The following is a 19852-nucleotide window of genomic DNA, read 5'->3' on the forward strand; positions in this document are numbered from 1 at the left end:
CATATTGGCTTAAAGCAGGGATGCGTGCTGGCTCCCAGCCTCTTTAATATCTTTACCGCTGATCTGGACAAAAGGCTTTCAGAAGTTCAAAGTGACCCCCCCGAAAATCGCTTACTATAAAATAAGAAGCCTGCAATATGAAGACGACATCATCTTATGCAATCAGACACCGGTAGGCCTACAGCGCTTGACCACAACGTTGGTTGAATATATGGAAGATCATGGCTTGTCCTTGAACCTGACTAAAACTAAGGTCATGTGTTTTTCGGCCACGACAGCGCCAAATGGAAAAAGATACCGGTGAAACGAATCAGGAAACAGAATAGAGCACTGTGACTCCTACAAATATCTGGGAGCAGTGGTCAACAAAAGGTTCACCATCGGAGAACATCTAAACCTCAGAAAAGCACAATCACACAAATTCTGTTTTGCACTAAATATGTTAAAACACAAACTGCAATGTCCGTCAAACTTCCACTTACTAAAAGTCATCGCAGCCAGGTTTTTACCGACCTTTACTTATGGCTCAGAATTATTCAAAGGTCAAGATGCCAGCTTCCTGAACCTTCAACAGTCAGGTTTATTCAAACGGATTTTTAGGATGCGCAGTTCACGTCCCAAGCCTGAGTTCGCTTAGAATTTGGGCTACTAAATCAACACCCCGTCAGACAAGCAGCAATACTAAAAATGTGCTGGAAATTAAAAGCAGCAGGAGAGGATTCCTTGTTGGGACATTGTTGGACAAAAATAAAGAACCAACCCAAAGGAATAAAAGCCTGGCACACCATCCATGAACATGCACTAATAACGCTAGACATGCACGACGCCTGGAACACTGACCACAGCGTTGCCACATTAAAAAAAAATAGCCAATAACCCTGTAAAACAAAAGGCTTGGATAATGGGCAAAGCAGCTCTAGCAAAGAAAAGACATGGCTAGATGGTTTTATCGACATATGAGACACAATTGTCCCAGCCGTATCTTGTCCAGCATATAACTCCATCAATCCAACATCAACTACTTTTGGTCAGACTGGGAGCATTTACATCAAAAGATCAAGTTCCCGTGTGGAAACAAGCATGGCCAACTATGCTCTGCAGACTTTGTGGACAGGCGGAAGAATGTCTTATACACCTAGTGTGCATCTACCCTGCGGTGAACCACTTGAGAAGGCAGTACCTACTTCACGCACTCCGCTCCTCCCAAGTTAGATGGTGCCGACCGGCCTTAATGCTACTACTAAACAGCCACTCATTGCAGTTCTCATGTAGGGCAGCCAGATTTCTGCAGAAAGTAAATCAACTTTTACTAAATACCAAACACATAGTGCTCACAGGTACATCGCAGGAGCACAATGACAAGTAACGACAATAACACAAGTCATTCGTATACGACTTTTCAATCACAACAGTTATCTGCATAAAACCTTCAAATCCCCCAACAGATGACCAATAAATGGAGGTTGTAAAATGTAGGTTACATTTGCGTTTTGCACATAATTCCAGTTGAACATTTGATGCCTTAGGCACACTTAGCACCTCTGTCAAATACATGGTTCTTGCAACATTATAGTGGATCCGCGTGAATTGGCACCTTTCGCACATCGTCTAAACAAAGAAAGTGGAAGACTGCCAAAAACGAGCGCCAGCATTGCATTGTGACGGCACAACACTGCCCAGAATTTTAGCACACGTTTTAAGATTTACTTAAAAAGATGGACTAAAAAGAGAACTGATTTTTACACAGAGTATTGTTGAATAACGTTGAATCTTGAAAAAAGGGCTTTACACAATTTCTTTAAATCACTTCCTGTTTTTTGACAAAGCGAAGCTTTTTTTAACACAATTTGTAATGGTTTTAATTAACTATTGGTAATAAATGACTTACTTTGTCTTTTTTATTATGGACTCTAGGTCCAGCATTTCAAAGGGACAAGTGTGGGAGCGCTGGGTGGTAGGAATTTTGTAGATCCCTGTGGTTTCCAGAGGTTTACATGACAGAAACGCAAAGAAAATGTGCATTTTAGTGAAAGTTTGAGATTTGCACTGCGGGCAATATAATGTTGTAAGAACCATGTAAGGCACACCACTCCGGACTCCCCAGGATATCTCGTTTTTGGAAATGCCTGGGTTTGATAGTTTTCTCCAGGTGGCAGCTGAGCTGATCTCAAAACATGCAGCCATTCCGCATAGAAGTAGGACAATATTGGCCCCACTCCATTACCCATTAGTAAAAATGAAACATCAAAAAGAATCAACACTTTAGCCCTGGGTGGTAAACTCCACTCCGCTGGTGGAATTTGCAGAGTTTTGCCAGTCCTCACTCCTTTTGGAGTGTGGATTTTGGCAAAAACTCCACCAGCTGAGCATAGCAAAGTTTACCAGTGCCAGCCGCCCACTTTTACTGAGCTTAAACATTCCTCCATCAGGGCAAAGTTTAGTGCCTTGATGTTAGCAAGTCTGACAGCGTCTACGATACTCTAGAACCAAGATAATCAGGTGCAGTACGGACACTTCCCTTGAATGAAGCATGTGTGGAAGGGATCGAACTTCATTCTACCACTGCTGCCCAGGAAAGCAGGGGCAGCCTTCTGTGTGCACAGTTCATCCTTTTTTCAACCTCCCCTGCATTGCATTGTTTTCACCACAGTTGGTCTTCTCATTTTCCTCTTGCTTTTCGATTTATCACTTTTTATAGAAAAACAATTTTCTCAACTGTCCAAGAGCACAAAAGAAAAGATGCACATGACTTTATTCTGCTTTATGTTTTATTTTTTCTCACTTACATTGGACCCTTTCACAGGATTTCACTGTGCTATCTTCTATTCAAACAAATTTGACTTTTCAATATATATAGTGATCAAGATTGCTGTGTGCGATAGAAACGCATCTTTGCGGACACTGGTCCGTTACACTTTGTGGTGATTATCATGAAATAAAAAAATCTGCAATATATATTTATATATAGTTAAGGACTCAAGGATGCTTTTTCCTGGGTATGCACTGGCTCTATCCTGGGCCTGGAAAGATGAAGCTGCGGGGACACCCCATGGTCCTCTGGTGCGGTTTGCTACTGCTGCCTTGGCCAGATCAGGCCATCTCTCAGGCAGGCATGGGGTGTCCCTCCCCTCAGTTACTCAACCTAATGCGGAATTATGTATTTATGGGAGGGAGGTATCATACAGTGGAAAGCGGCAAGTGAAATTCCGTAAATTAAATGTCTACTTTTAGTATGCACATAGCACAGGTGCACATCATTACACTGTGGTATCTCAGAGGAGAGATGAGTTGAGTGTTTGTTTGTAGTTCAGATTTCAGAACACTGCCATAGGTGCACTGCGCCGTCTTTTTTTAAACATGGTGATAGCTCCTATTCTATTTTTCGCCGCCTACGCCGAGTACCGATCACAGTTCCTACACACACTTCACTATCCAAATATAGTGACTGCACCATTGTTTAGTGCACAGTATGACATCGTTGTTCTAGCACTAAGCATGCCTGAAAAGAACGGTCCATTTGCTGCAAACCGTATCACTAATTTTATCCATGTCACTTCTGTTCTAAATTAACATGCCTGGCCTAGTATTTACAGTGTTTTTCCCTTCTCTCCCTTATTTTTTCCCAACAAATGTCGCTTGTATGTAGCATGAAAGGCAAATTGTTTATAATTCCAAGACAAACATGATTTATATATTTGTCCTGAAGATGATGCCATTTATTTTGTTTTTCGGCATCGAAACGTCGTTGACACAATAGGATCATATGTACTGAATATGCTTGTGAATGCTATGTACAATGGTCACTCAAATTATAATCAAGTCTGTTCACTGATTATAAGTATACAGACCGATTTGCTCGCTGTTGCCTATATTTGTTGTTTTGTCTTGTTCACTGTAGGTCACGGGCTGTGCTCCCTTGACATTACTTTCTGATTTTGTGCATCGCCGAATAAATTCCTGTCCGGCTGGACAAAGGACATAAATAGTATTTTGTTTGTGTCTATCCTTATCTTAATCCCCCAACTACTAGGGTCCACTGTTTTTTGTAATAGGTGCAGGTGGCAGCCTGAGTTTGACTCTATTGGGTTAATTTTCTGATGGTGTTTCCACACTTAAGAGATTATTTTCCCAATTTCTTCAGGGTTGAGACTGTTGATACCAGCTCATTGTGTGTTATGCAGTTTCTGGAAGGTGTATCCGGAGTGCGGCAGTGTTTTTTCTCGGGCACAAAGCTGGTGCTTCCTGCTCCATCTAGCAAAGGCCACTCTGGATTAGAGATATTGTTATTTTATTAAAACATCTTGTGGCCCTGCCATTCTAGGCCACAGCCCAGGTGACTAGCGTGAAGGAGGTGACCTGCATTACATTGCAACACATCATGCCAGAGATGAGTTTACAAACGCCTCATTCCGAGTGACGGCTTAATGCACTGTCAACGTTGTTGTGCTTTAGTCTTCCCAGGTGGCTTTTTACGACAACGCACCTGGCTTTGCAGCTGGCAGCCTGCTGCAATGTTGCAGTGTTCTCTGAAAGATAATGATTGAATATGTGTAATATTTGTGCTGTGCTAATCAATTCTTTGGCACGCACAGGGAGACAGAGTCTGCGGGAATCCAGTCAATCCAGACAAGATGAAATTCACAGGTTGGCAGAACTCCGCAGAATTCCACTGGCTTGGAATCTAACTCCGTGGAATTCTGCGGAGTAAAACTCCACGACTTCCGCCCACCCCTACAAAATGTCTTCTCCTGCAATAGAGGCCTGATGCTCTAGACCCCAAATGGATGGCAAGACTCTATTGCCCATTCTGGGTTAGCAGTATTGACTTGATGCCAGAGTAGGTCACCCCAGACTGGTGTTTGTTTTTGAGCCATGTTGAAATCTCTGGTGTCTAGTGGCCTTTCTGTCACTGGGAGGCAAATATGTGGTAAACACCCTCAATCCACCCCCTGGTGGCAGAAACACAGATGCCACTGTTCTGGAGTGGGAATATGGCCTGATGCCTTGGTGAACTGTCCCCACATCCTTTATTTTGACCCCAAAACAAAGGTGTGATGGTGGCTTACCCTGGCATCATGCTGTGCTCCCACACCAGAATAGGTTCATCAGTGTTTCGGCCTCCCAGGGATAGATTGAGAGTGCTTACCTAAAACATGTCATAGTAAACAGAAAGGCCATTGGACACCAGGGAAAAATAGACTCAAAATAAAGAAATGGGGTGTGGGCGTCTCACCCATGCATCACGCCATGTTCTGGCCCCAGAATAGGTGCATCAGTCGTTCTGCTTCCCTGGGGGTAGATTGAGGGCATGTGCAGCGACGATGAGAAACAAGGCTCGGGAGGTCTGTACAGGTTACATATGATGCCTTTTATTAGTGAAGATTAAAGTAAAAAAATATAGGAATAAATGGGTTGGATGAGCTTGGCTCACTCTATAGTCTTTCTTCAGGGATAACAACATATGCTATTGGTTCTGCTCTCTTTTTCTCTTCCAGGTCCTGGTTGATGTTCGCACCCAGTGCCTCTCAAGAGAGGGGAGAATATTCAGGTAAGTCTTACGTTTGAATTAAATACTAAAACACTGTAGGGTGAGAGGTGCTCGCATTGCTTCAGTTCCCGCCTTGGTTTGGCTCATCTCACCCGAGTGCCCCCTCCATCACCTGTGCTTTGCATCCCTCGACGGTTCACCCTCCTTTAAGTCAGGGTGTCCTATAGATAGTACTCAGGTTCCTTAGTAGTGGGGCTCACAGACCCATACTATGAGGGCTCACAAGCCCTAAACAGGAGTGCTCATAAACTCCCATAGGAAGGCTCCCGAGTCCTAACTGAGAAGGCTCTTCGAAAGGTCAGGCTTCCCATTTTGAAAAGCTGAACTCGAGTTGTCAGCAATATCTGCCTTTTCCAGTCTTATTTAAGGTTTATTACACCATATGCTTGCCCTTAAGGGTCTACCTCCCTCCCCCCTCAACAAATGCTCCCTGGTCTCCCCCTGTGAGCGCTCGTGTCCGCCCCCTTCCTGTTTACTCACTGGCGGGGCCACAACTCACCGCAGTTGTGGTGGGCATCTGCACGTGGGCTGGTGGTATCCACCATTCTTTGGACCAGCTCTCTGTGTCCGCGTCCTCCTCGTCGGTGCCCGCGTCGTGACCTGCTTCCCAGGTGATGGAGAGCCCCCTTCGCTCGACCCCTCTCCTCTCGGAGTCGCAGCGCAGTCCTCCAGCTCTAACATTGTTCTCTCCATCGATGTTCACATCACCCCAGCTGCCCGAGCAGCCTTTCTCTGCATTTGTCTTTCTTTTCATCTTTTTAGCTCCTTCCCCTGGGTCCTGACATGAGGAGTCCTTCTTTACTTACAGCATCTTTCTGTTGCGCCGTGTCAGCTTCTAGTATCTTCTCCTAACACGAGGATTGGTGTTTTTCCTTTTCAGGGGCTGCCTGTGTTTATCGGTCCTACTTACAGCATCTGTTCAACCCGTACCAGGTAAGGGGGTTGTGTGGGAGTTGTGTGGGGTGTGTAGTGTCCTAGCAGGGACACGTTCTAGTGTTCCCATGTGTGTATCCCACTATACACACCACCCACCACAGACGTCACTGGGTCAGGTGACGCTGCTAATAAAAGGGCCGAGCGCACGTGCTCGAGGCCAATTAACCCACTACCCCAACCATGTGTCAGCGTCGGTTATTGCCACCGAGCATGAGGGCCTAGGGCCCCAACACAACAATGGCGACGAGGGTCTAAGCCGAGCGTGCAGCAGCCCAGCTGGTGAAAAGGGGGAGAGGGCAGCCTGCGTGAAAGCACCCTAGCAGGCGAGAAGCGCCTGACCGCCCGTGGGGCGTGTGAAGAGCCCCGGGGCTTGCATGACTAAGAAGGTGACCGGGAGCCCACCCCGCACCTCAGGCGCCTGCCGCTGTGACTCCTGGTGAGGGGAAGTGCCAGAAAGCGGACCGATCGGAGCCTACCCGCATCGGCCGCGTTGAAGTGCCCCGAGTGTCGAGGAGGCAAGCGGAGCCCACCCGCGTTAAAGGGAAGCCCAGCCGGGCTTAAGGTGAGCCCTGGTTGAGAAGCGGCCTCCGGAGAGGAGCACCGCACAGCCCGAGGCCGAATGGGGCGGAAGGTATGGCGGTATGCTGCCAGCACCGCCGAGGGTAATGGAGGAGTGCTGGAAGCAGACGTACCTGCCTATAAGCACACAGCCCCACTGCCGAAGTGAGAAGAGTGGGTGCCCACCCCGCATCGACGGAGCACACCCTCAGACGCCACATCGGAGTGAGACCCCGTCTCCCTGCCCGCTCCCCGCGCGGCATGCAAGCCGAGTGAGGCTGCGGGGGAGGGCGGGAGAGTAAGCAACAAGTCGGCGCACGGCCCGAGGCTGCTCGAGGATGTAGGACGTGCGGCTGGAAAAGTGGTAAGCCTACACTGCCCCAACAACCAGTGCCGGCATTCAGCACACCCTCCCGCGCGGCCCGCAAAGCGAGAAGACCGGCTGCGGGGAGGGGGCAGAATGAACATAACAGTATGAGCGGAGCCCACCCGCAGTGCCAAGAGTCCCTCACGAGCATCACGTGACTGTGTGCGGCTAGCGTTAAAAGGAAATAAAGACATAAGCACTTACTGGGGGAAGGAAAAGGTCTCTAGCGGCCTGCAGGTGTCCCATGCTGTGGTGATCGTACCCCGCTCCATCACCAACGTCCCAGTAACGAGGCCCGCAGTGTGTGTAAAGCTCCCGGGGCCTGAGCAATGCCTAGCGAGGGAAGGTGCTACACTGCCACCCAGTGGCCAGCAGGCAACATCGCACCCAGCAGCCAGCATGAGCAGAACAACGGCTGCAAGAAGCGGAAAGGTGCAAGTGCTCAAAAAAAAAAAATTGAACTAGCAGTATCCCAAGACTCTTGTCATGCGAGAGCAGCATGAAGGGTGATATACGCAACAAATAAAGCACATGAGGTGCACACCAAACCCCCCCCCCCCTCCAACTCACACACACAGAGTAATGCCTTAACTCTGAGAAGCCCACTGACAGTGCCTGTGCCCCCTCCTGCCTTCAAATAAATACAAGAAAAAAGACTTACCTGCTGGCTCGCACTCCACTGCTCTGCTGGTAGCTCCAGCCCTTCTGTGCTCGACCGAAGCCTGCAACAAGGAAGACAACTCAGCAGAAAGTTCTGGCAGCCAAGAAGGGTGCTGCTGCATGGAGGAAAGCAACACTGCCATCTAGTGGCCACTGGTGGTACTGCAGCAACAGAGAAACAAACAAGCCTGCAGCAAGCCAAGGAAGTCCAGCAGCCACAGGAGACCGACGGATCACAGCGCGAGGAAGAAGAGGCAGCAAGGCACGTACCGCAAGGTCTGACCGATGCGTGAGGGTGAGCGCACGGGAACGCGACGGAGGTGCACAGGAAGGCGTCAGAAGCGCAGGAGCGCGCCCGAAGGGCGAGGAAGAAGAGACAGTGTGCCACAGGGATGCAGCGACATCCCACAGCGATAAGGAGGAAGAAAGAAGAAAAGGTGTCAAGCCACATCCACCCCAGCGAGGACTGCGCTGTCGCCGCATCAAATGGAGCGAACCCTCGAGAGAACTAAAGGACTCAGTGCAGATGTACACCGGACGCGGAAGGTACACTGTAACGCCCACAGGAGAGGAACCCATTGAAGAGGATGGGCGCAGCAAGTATCCGACACTGGCGGGCAAGGATGCAGAGGCACACCCAGTGGCGACGAGAAGCCACCACATCAAGAGATCGCGGAACAAGGAGCAACGCTACACTGAAGAGGTACCACGACAGGACGAAGAGTAGCACGCACCAGCGCCTGACAAGGCAGCGGACACAGGTAGTCACACGACGTGACGCACCTCGTGAAGCCGACCAGCCAAATGGTCGCACCACAAAGGCCAAGCCGACCTGCCAAACGGTCGCACCACACAGGTCAAGCCGACCAGCCAAACGGTCGCACCACAAAGGCCAAGCCGACCTGCCAAATGGTCGCACCACAGAAGCCAACCCGCCAGGGGTTGCAAAAGGAGGTGACCGACGCACGGGTCAATGAAGCTACAAAGCAAGAGGTCTGACGACAAGACCGAAGATATCCTGCCAGTGATCGGCAGCGCGGACCATCAAGTGGTCCAAGAAGCTCAAGAAGAACCAAAGTAATTGGTGAAAAGGAGAAGAACGAAGCGGACCAAGAGTATGGCCCCACGAACTTCAACCAAAGTAACTGGTGAAAAGGAAAAGATGAGGAGAAGGTCACGACCCTAACTCGGAATGCTGAGGAAGATGGAGAGAGTGTTCTCGGACGAGGACAAGACCAGGGGGAACACGTGCAGAGTGCGCGCGCTGCATGGAGAAGCCTGGCCAGACCAAGAGGAGAACAGAAATGGTCCAGAGTAGGTCGTGAAGCGAAGGGAAGAAGATATCGGAGTGGCACGTTTGCCACTACAAGAAAAGAAAGAAGATGACATCAGAGTGGCACGTCTGCCACTAAAAGGAAAAGGGGAAAGAAAGAGATCTCAGTGGCACGGTTGCCATTGCAAGAAGAAGGAGAAGAAGTCAGAGTGACTCGACACCCTCACGGAGAAAAGAATCGAGAAAAGAGAGAGGAGTGTGGCAAGACTACTCACACCCTGAAGATAAGGAAGGCGACAAGTGCCAGAACATGGAGAGCAAGTCCTGTGAACACCCGTGGCACGGAGAAAAGACCATCTGTTTGATGATGCTTTCAGCACACCTGGAATCTGCAGAGGTGAGCAGGCTGGACCATTCGGAACACCCACCTTTGGGGTTACACGGACACTGGTCAATGCCAGCCGTGGTGACTCAGGGGCAAAGGCCTCAGGGATGCCAGTAAGAGAGAGTGTCCCCGCGACGAGAGATGGTCATCAGCCGCCCTTCAGCAAAGGTCCCGGGAGGATGAAGACATCGCGCGCTAAAGACAGGAGCCAACAGCTACCCTCCAGGTCTGACTGCGGAATCTGAGGTGAGACCTGTCGTCTCCTCCGCACCCGCACTTATCGGCATGGGAGTAACACGATACAGGACACTTAACCTAGGCCAGATCTGAGGAAGAGGGCCTCAAGGATATCCCGTGGCCGGGGAACACCTGTGAGAGGGGCACTCTGGTGAGAGGGGTGTCTTGCGAATGACCCGTCTTTCGGCAAAACAGAACACACGCCACAGATAAAGAAAAGGACTGGACTAAAAGATGAACGGCAACATCTAGCGGTGAACCACAAGAACTCAACTGCGTTTGTCGCCAAGAAAGTAAAGCGAAGAAAAGACTGTGAGAACAACTTCAAGGCAGAGCCGTCAAACAGACTGGATCCATCGAGCACCCAGGCTGGTGCCACAGTGAACTGGTGATCATCCGTGACAGGAAGAACATCGTCCGCGACAGGAAGAACATCGTCTGTGACTCCAGGCTGCTGAAGCGTGAGCGACTCTGCAGAAGTTTGGTCACAGTATTACATCTGTATATATATTTCTTTCTCCCCTAGGTTGAACATTGACTCTGGGTTTTTGTTATTAAAAATTGGGAGGAATGTAGTGTCCTAGCAGGGACACGTTCTAGTGTTCCCATGTGTGTATCCCACTATACACCCACCCACCACAGACGTCACTGGGTCAGGTGACGCTGCTAATAAAAGGGCCGAGCGCACGTGCTCGAGGCCAATTAACCCACTACCCCAACCATGTGTCAGCGTCGGTTATTGCCACCGAGCATGAGGGCCTAGGGCCCCAACACAACAGGGTGGAGGGCTTTTACATCTCTCTTCCCTTACTTACTTCCTTGGAAGAAATTCTCTTTGAGGGTATCGGAAAGGAAATCTGTGTTGGTGTGCTCTTTTCCTTTTCTATGATATGTTTTGAACATTGTGGGCTGAAGGGTTAAAAACAACAGTAACACTCGCACATTATTGCTTTATTCTGAGACAAAACTCTCGTCTTTCGAGGTAAAATTTGGCATTTCAATATCTCACTTAACTGCCAGTCCTTCTTTTTCCACTATTGCATAATTGCGTTCTCTAGGAAAGAGTTTCCTACAGTTATAAATCACGGGCTTTTCAACCCCAGTTTCACCTTCCTGGCCAAGCACCGCCCCAGTCCAATCCCTGAAGCATCAATGTGTACTTGGAATTTCTTGGAATAACCAGGGGTACCTAGAGTGGGTTCTGATTTAAGGATGTTGCTTAATAGTTTAAAAGCATCCAAAACATTAGGGGATGGATTCTGGAGTTCCTTCTCAGTTTCTTGGCTGTTTTTTAACAATCAGTTAAGGGGGCTGGCCCAATAGGAGAATTTTGGAATGAACCTTCGGTAATATCTCACCAGCCCAAGAAATGCTCGCAAGTCTTTCTTTGTTTGTGGAAAGGGAACCTCTAGTATTGCTCGCACTTTCTCTGTCTGGTGTCGTATATAAAACTGAATAGTGCCGTCCAGCTTTGGGACTAATACAATAGGAGACTTCCACTCCCTTATTGAGGGTTCAATAACTCCTATAGGCAGCATCTTCTGCACCGCCTCTTCTATGACTCTAAGTTGGGCCTCTGCGATCCTATAGGGCATATCGAAAGTGATGAGCTCCTATCTGTCCACCCAGGTGGAAGAAAGACTGTTGGAGCTATTTTGCGGATGGGAATTTGGCACGTTGTCCGGGCAGGCTACCCCACTTACTCATAAAAAAAAACCTTGTGTCTAGTAGGCTTACTGAGTCTGTGGGAGCAGATTGGAGGCAAAGACCTCCTATCTACACTGGGGGGCAGACAGACTGTCAGGGTTATTTTGGGGATAGACGCTCGGCTGGATCTCTGGACAGGCAGCACCCAACAGCAAGAAAAAAAAATCTTCTTGATATCTAGTGGGCCTTCTGGCACCCCAGTGGTATGACATATTAGAGGTAAGGATCTCCTATCTGCCACCCTGGAGGGCAGAAAGTCCATTGGTATATTTGATGGGGTGTGGTTATGCCTAGGTGGGCTACCCCCCCTTTTCAATATTAAAAAAAATGCTCACAGTGATCCAGTGAGCTTTTGTCTGCCCCCCGGAGGCAGGTTGGAGGTAATGACTGCCACCTTATTTGCCGGGGTGGGAGTTTGGCCCAATGCCTTGGTGGACCACCACTTCACATTAAAAAAAAAAATAATCCCTGGTGTCTAGTAGGATTTCTGCCCCCCCGCGCTGGGGCAGATTAGAGGCAACTACCTCCTATCTACCCGGGGGGGGGGGGTAGAGAGACTTTTCTGGCTGAGGGAAGGAAGGGACATTAGCCCACTACCAGAGGGGGCTACTCTCCCTCCAAAGAAAACCATTCCCTGGCTTTGAAAGTGCTTTCCATCCCCCGGGGGTAAAAAGGAGGCAATTGTCTCTTATTTACCCCTGGAGAGAACGAAACACTATTTGGGCTGGGGTAGGGGGAGCACTAGCCCATCACCAGGGGATTTGCCCCCCCTCCAAATGTACTCCCTGGGGGTCTAGTGGGCTTTCCGCACCGTGCTGGGGGAAGATTGGAGGAAAACACCTCCTAACTGCCCGTGACGGGGACAGAAAGATGGTTGGGGTAATTACAGGGTATGGGGGCTAGGCACAATTCCTGGGCAGGCCGCCCTTTCCCATTTGATTTAAAAAAATCCCTTGTGTCTAGTAGGCATTCTGCCCCACCATGGGGAGATTGGAGGTAACATCCTCCAATCTGTCCCATAGGGGCATAAGGACTTTTGGGCCTGGCTGGTGGAGAAGGGACTTTGCGAGGTAGCTGTGCCTCCCCTCAAAAAATAATCACTGGTGTTTAGTTGATGGATGTCTGATTGGGTATTGCCCAACCGTGGCAAACCCAAAGCAAAGATACACTAGGGAAAGTGACTATTGGAAAGGGGAGATCCCCCCTTTCCATTGTTACCTCTGTCATTAGATTGGGTGCTTGGGGAAGCTGAGATATTGTGGAGAAGCTCTTCCCCAGAAGCCCAAAGTAAATCAAAAAGAGGAAATAGCTCGAATGCTCGTACCAGAGGATTTCCTGTCACCAGTGCGAGGACGTGCTGGAGCCGTCCTCTGCACCCAAGTGCTGCTGTGTTCCAGGACGTCCTCTGCATGGAAGCTATTAATAATGTTTCTCATCAAAAAATGGTAAATAAATCCAAATTTGATTACTCATACAATGTAAAAAATGTGCATTTGCAAATGGGGAATTGGGTTTTAATCAGAACATTAGCGTCTTAGAGGGAGAATCGAATCGTACACCTCCGGTACATGTTATCAAACTGTCCAAGGGTTCGGTTGTACTCGATGGAAAAGGGATGGTGGAGTAAGAGGTGTCTACTCAGATTGTCTCAGGAACAAGCTAGTAGCATTCTGAAATCAAAATAAATGGAAACATCATTATTAATATGGGTGCTTAATGTGGAGCTTTGTGGTGGATTAAGGAATGAGATGAGGATATGGCTACAACCTCAAATAATTCCAATTCACAAGTGACACAACTCTTGTTGGATGATACAGCAGACCCACAATTTCAGGAAAATATGTCTTAATTTTCGTTTGATGACTATTGCAGTGTTAAATCTGATGTTGATCAAAGGTTGCATAATTACAGTGATAGGTAACACGCAATGTCTTGGTGGCTGTTATGTTTTAAAGACTATTATTTACACTAATAAGAAACAAACATTTAAGAGTTAATGTTTATGTATTCTTGGTGGGTTTGTTGCTAATTCTTTAAGAAAGGGAAGATGATGTATTTTATATAGGATGTTTGTCTCTGCAGATGTACTTGTGCTCACCTGCAAATTCTCAGATGGTATTCATGTCTGGAGTTCCGCTTTGTGGTTCTCCTCTCCCTAGTGCTCTGCAGTTGGATCCAGAAGTCCCGTTAAGAGGAAGTGCAGGATATGAGCTCCTTTTACAACTTTGAATTAAAGACTCTTTTCCACTTACCTTGCAGTGGGAGTCCTACCTTCACACACTCATTTGCAAATATTGATGGTGTACCCTAAGAACAGCAAAGTTTTTACAATACACCCTTATTTCTAACTTTCATGTAGGAAGTAGCAGTGCTCCTTCCTGTAATGTTCAAAAGCGTGAGGGCTGATTCACAAGGGCCTTGGTGCATCAACCAAGTTTGCCAGGTTGGAAGAGGTGATACAATGCAATGTATGTCTGTCCATGATGTGCGCCATAGAATTCCATGCACCGGGTCTTGTGAGTACACCCTGTGGGTACCACAATACTAAATTCCTCCTATAAAGCAACAATGTTGGTCACTTTCAGGGTTAATTTATATGTAAACTCAAAAAGACCATTCAATACTGAGCTTATAAATGAATCTACAATTGTAACTTTTACCAAAAAAACAGACCCGGTGACTTCGGGACAATAAGGTGGAATGAGGAAGGAAGTTAAGTGTGTGTCAGAAGCATTGAAGGCCAAGACAGTTCTACTCAAGTAGACTGGGTTCCAAAATATTCTTAGTTGATGCATACGAGGCTGGCGACAAGATCATTGAAAAGTACCACTTGAATAAGAGAGAAATAAAAAACTGAGTAATTTTATTTGTTTTTGTGTTTGAAAAGTGGAATTGCCTGAAAGAAGTAGAATAAAAAGCTAATTGTGTGGTGTAGGAATGTAATCGTAAACAGCCAGAAAACTGTCAGAAATGTCATTTAATTTGGTCATAGTTTTGGGATGTTTCTTATCAATGTTCTTTTTTCCTCCCACAGCCAAAAGAATTAAGAAGACGTGGAAGTTGGAAATAACTTCTCGGTGACAGGGTTCATCCTGCTGGGGTTTTCGGACAATCCAGCCCTGCAGGCGCCCATCGTTCTTCTGCTCTTTCTCATTTACCTCAGTTCCGTGTTGGGGAATTTTAATGGTTTTCTTCATCATTTGTCTCAGCCCTAATATTCAAAAGCCTATGTGCTATTTCCTGTGCCACATGTCCTTCCTAGACATCTGTTCCACCTCTGTCACTCTCCCTAAAGCCATTGTCATCCACTTGACAGATGGGAAGTTCATCTCTTCAGCTTCTTGCTTTACCCAGATTTACTTTTTCCTGTTCTTTGTGAGTACAGAGGCAATGCTGCTCACCGCCATGGGATATGACCGATATGTTGCCATATGCAACCCCTTGCGATATGCTACAGTCATGAGCAGAAGGATGTGTGCTCGGCTGGCAGCTATCTCTTGGACCATAGGAGTACTGGATGCAATGCCGCACACCGTATTACTGTCCAGCATGTCTTTCTGTGGGCATCAGAATCTTGATCATTTCTTCTGTGAGGTACCTGTACTCATACAGCTTATCTGCAGTGACATCACAAGCATTGTCATCACCACCTTCACAATCGGGTTCAGTGTAGGGGTCACTTCCTCAATCATTACTTTAACATCCTATTTCTTCATCATTTCCACCATCCTGGGAATACGCTCAGCTGCTGGGAGGTGTCAAGCCTTCTCAACATGCTCCGCTAACCTCACCGCTCTCCTCTTCTTCTATGGGACTGTGTTTGGCACCTATTTTAATCCCATCTCTGTGTACGCAAAAGAGCAAGAAAAGATATTCCCCTTGCTTTATGCGGGTCTCATTCCTATGCTGAATCCTGTCATATACACTCTCAGAAATAAGGAGGTAAAGAAGGAACTAAAACAAGCCAGTAGGCAGGACACCAATTTCACAGACAAATTTGGATAATTGTTGTTGAATCCAGTAAAGTCAATTCATTGTATTGCTTTTATTAACCAGATTTTTTCAAACATAGTGGACTCAAACAGCCATTTTAGTGAATAATTATCACAAAATCTAATAAAACAAAGTAGATGAAAGGTCCGGGGACAGGTTGGGCCTAGAATGTATTTAAAACAGTTTCCTATATGGGTGGCACCAGCCTCTACTATTAGAATCAAAGGATAGAAACGAGGCTCAATAATTAAAGGCTCACACACTCAGAAATGGAAGAGACTGAGCGGCTCATAAATGGATGTAGCTCACTAGCTGAAGAATGGACAATCAAGATCAAAGGCTATAACACAGGTGGAGCTCACAGACTCGGAAACGGGTGAAGCACTCAGGCTCTAAGATAAGTAGTTGAAACTCTAAACTTGTCTGTTAGACCTGGCATCTTTTGGTGTGTTTCCCCTGTCTTTTTTGCTTTCTGACCTCCTGGCTGTGACTGGTTAAGTGACTCTGCGCATTTTCTCTTTGCTGTTCAGTGTTAAAGTGCAAGTGCTCTTGTTGTAAATTGTTATTATGGATTGGCGGTTCCATGATTGGCATATTTGCTTTACTTGTTAGCCCCTAGTAGAGTACACTGAGTGTGCCAGGGCCTGTAAATCAGATGCTACTAGTAGGCCTGAAGCACTGATTGTGCCACTCACGTGAGTGCCCCTACAAAAGGTATCTCAGACCTTCTACTGCAGAGTCTGCACGCAGTTTGTAACTGCCATGTCGACCTGGCAAGTGCACGCACTTGCCAGATCTTTATCTTCATTTACATATATGTCACCCCTAAGGTAGGCCAAGGTACCCCTGTGGGCAGGGTGCTGTGCATGTTAAAGGTGGGACAGGTACTGGTTTGTCTGACATGTCCTGGTAGTGAATTACAGTGCATTTCATTTTTCACTATGGAAAGGCTATCGGTCCCATAGGATAGAATGGGAGTTTTACTTATAACAGCTTATAAGCATAACTTCCCATTGGGGCAAGATAGGGAAATGGAGTTTAGTATGCCTGGACTCAGAATGTAAAAGTGCATCTTTTATTAAAGATAATTTTTATGTTCTGTGTTTGAAAATATCATTTTTAGAAAGTAGGTATTTTCCTGCTTAGCCATTCTGTGTGCCTCTGCTGGGTTTGTGAATGGACTGTCTGGCTTGGGAATGACAGGGGCTGGGAAGGTGCATTCTATTCAGACAGCCACTGGGGGGGTCGAGGTGTGTCCTGCGTTTTCTGGATGAGTCAGGGCTGGGCTGAATAGACCTGGGCTGCATTTAGAGTAGTGGGAGGTGATTTTCTTGCACCTGAATGGGCCTGGTCTGCTTTAGACAATGCTGTCTCCACCTCCTGCTGGGAAGCTGGGCCAGAGAGGACCAAACTGGTTTGGACTGAGCACAGACACTCTCTGCCTGAGAGAACAAAGGAATTTTGAGTATAAATATTGGGGCCCATATCCCAGAACTTTAGAACTCACATTAATCAATGAAACTGCCAAGAAGAGCTGGAAGAGCTGCCAGGAGGAGTACCGCCCCTTTGCTGTGTTGTTGCTTGTTGGGTTGGCTTGTAGTTGCTGCTTCTTCCTTGGGCAGTGAAAGAACTGGGCTGAACTTTCTTTACTTGTGCTGAGTATCTCCAAGGGCTTGAAGTAGAGCTTGCCGTCTGTTCTGAAGACTCAGGGACTGCAAAGACTTCACCAACCTCTGGGTACCACTCCTGGAACCGTTGTTTCAGTTGCCACAGAGAAGGGAAAAGCAACCAACTCTGTCACTGTCTCCGTGTCCTGAAGACACTACAGAAGGCACAGCTGCATCTCACACAGCAACCCTGGACTCCCCGATGACGATGACCGCCGACGCTACCACCGAGCCGCTGCTTGCACCGTGACCTGTGGGCACCACACTCTTCATCACCTCGCTTCACTTTGCTGCCCTGGTCTCACCGATGCTGTTGCTGCCTGGTGACTTCAACACCCATGACTGCATTGTGGCTAGGGGCACCGCTCGTAAGTTTCACGATGCACCGTCTCGTTCCACACTGCAGTCTGGGCAGACCGATGGCAGGTCCTGGTAACCGGCTCTGTTTCTTGGACCATGACCTGCCAGCACCACAATGAGCATCGCCTCACTCCGCATTATAGCTCTGGTCCCACCGACACCACTGGATGACTGCCACTGAGCCGCTGCCTGCACTGCAACTTTAGGGCACTGCACACTGCACCACTTCACTTCACATCGCAACCGTGACAGTTGCCATGACCGGCTCGCACCAATGTGTCGGCCGCAATAATAAACATGCTATTTACGAGTCTGATGACCAACCTGACCGACGCGGTCAGACAGAACTGTTGGATTCTGTTTTTTTCAGCGTGGCAATATCACCAGTCAGAGCTACAGACTCAGAAGAACTGTGCTTTTGAGATATTTCTCAAATTTTAAAGGATATCTTGCAAGGTATATATTTTTAAGTACTGTATGCTGGATTCTTATCGTTTTGGTCTTGTTTTGGATATATAAAAATATTGGATATTTTTCTAAAACTGGTGTGATGTCCTTTTGTAGTGTTTTAACTGTATTACTGTCGGTTATGTGCAAATGCTTTGCACACTGCCTCTAAGATTAGCCTGACTGCTCATGCCAAGCTACCAAGAGGGTGAACAGGGGTTATTTCAGGAGTGTAACTCCCTCATCTTGACTAGAAGGAAGGGTCCCTACTTGGACAAATTTGCAAACCATTGCCAACTAGAGACCCCTATTTCTAACACTGTCAAACACATTTATGAAATGGGTAGGACTCACAAGTGTAAAGGCAAGTAGAGCTTGAAGGCTCTGGAAAGGATAAAGCTTGAAGATTAAGGAAGAGGTTCAAGTTAATGCCTCTGGAAGGGGTAGAACACACAAGTTCACTAGTGGAAGCTCACAGGTTCAGGATTAGAGGATGGTTCTCTTAGTGATGGATGACTCAGAGGCACAAGAGCGTCTGGCGACAGGGTTCAAGGAGGGAGAAGCTGCCTCCCTTAGTGACGCATAGCCTACTGACTAGGAAGAATAGCATAAAGCACATGGGAAAGGGTCCCACTGTGTTAGGGGTGGATGACTCTCATTGTCTGGAGTGGGTTTTTTACAGGCTGAGTATTTCTAGTAACATATTTACGTGCACATCTGAAAAACTATCCTTTTGTTCGGTAATTTCTTCACAGGGTAAATAATTAATTGATATACCACCCTTGAGATAAGCATCCCGGGATGTTAGAATAGATCAGACCTGCCTTACCTTTAGGAGCTGAGAATCCCCTAATTTCAGTGTAATTATATACCAAAGGTGCCACACAAAGTCAAATACTGTCCCCTTAGCATTAGCCTGTTACTTTTAGATGGGGTTACATGATCTATCATAAACCAGTGAACCACGCACCAGAATAGAAGCACTGTTAGCTTTTCCAGCTTCCAGCACTGCCTTGGGTGAAGCCGCACCAGAAAATGAATGGAAATGTTGTCTTTGCCCACTTTAGTCTTTGTTCAATCCTTATGCTGTGAAGGTCATAGCGTGGCAAACCAAGGGTCATTCTCTTTTTTTTCTCTTGTTATCATAAAAAAACTGAACACCCCTCTGAGTCTTCTTTATTAACTATCTATTTGAATGACAGGTTACAATCTAGGAGGGACTCCTTATATGAGTAACAAGCATTTGCAATGCAATCGGTCTCGCCTTTTGCACCTTATATGTATTTAGCTATGCAGCACATTAGCCTGGGTGCTGAAACTTCTACTGTTCTTTAAAATGGAGGGAAAGTAAGCACCAAAGGCACGGTATGGGAACACATGGAGAGAAATATTGCCTTTCAGCGGGAAATGGTATTGTCCAAAGCTCTGTTTTTAATATAAAATCAGGGCATTTGGTGGTCTTATCACTGAAAATACAAATTTGAAATAAATATTATTGTAAACGGGTGCTCATGAAAGACAATTTCTATGGACTGGAATCTAGAGAATTCTAAAGTGATTCTGGTATTTTACTGACCTCTGCTGGTCGTTTTCTATCATGAAAAACTTAAATAGAGGCAGTTGCCAGAATTTTTTTTAAAAAAGAAAGTCCCTAAGCAGAAAGCAATTCTGGTATTTTACTGACCTCTGCAGGTCGTTTTCTATTAAGACAGTT

At 47.0% G+C, this 19852-nt stretch overlaps 1 protein-coding gene across 1 annotated transcript; it reads left to right on the forward strand.

The window, feature by feature from the left end:
- The first annotated feature begins 14920 nt into the window (after positions 1 to 14920).
- Positions 14921 to 15676, forward strand: LOC146813309 (olfactory receptor 5V1-like). Its single transcript, XM_085615374.1, has one exon. It carries the CDS (start codon positions 14921 to 14923, stop codon positions 15674 to 15676), a length of 756 nt encoding a protein of 251 aa, XP_085471500.1.
- The last annotated feature ends 4176 nt before the right edge of the window (positions 15677 to 19852 follow it).

This window comes from Triturus cristatus, chromosome 7, assembly GCF_964204655.1.
Source record: "Triturus cristatus chromosome 7, aTriCri1.1, whole genome shotgun sequence".
Taxonomy (NCBI): Eukaryota; Metazoa; Chordata; class Amphibia; order Caudata; family Salamandridae; genus Triturus; species Triturus cristatus.

What these genes read in the sequence shown, in the direction of transcription:
- LOC146813309 (XM_085615374.1), top strand. Translation starts at nt 14,921, where the DNA reads ATGTCCTTCCTAGACATCTGTTCCACCTCTGTCACTCTCCCTAAAGCC.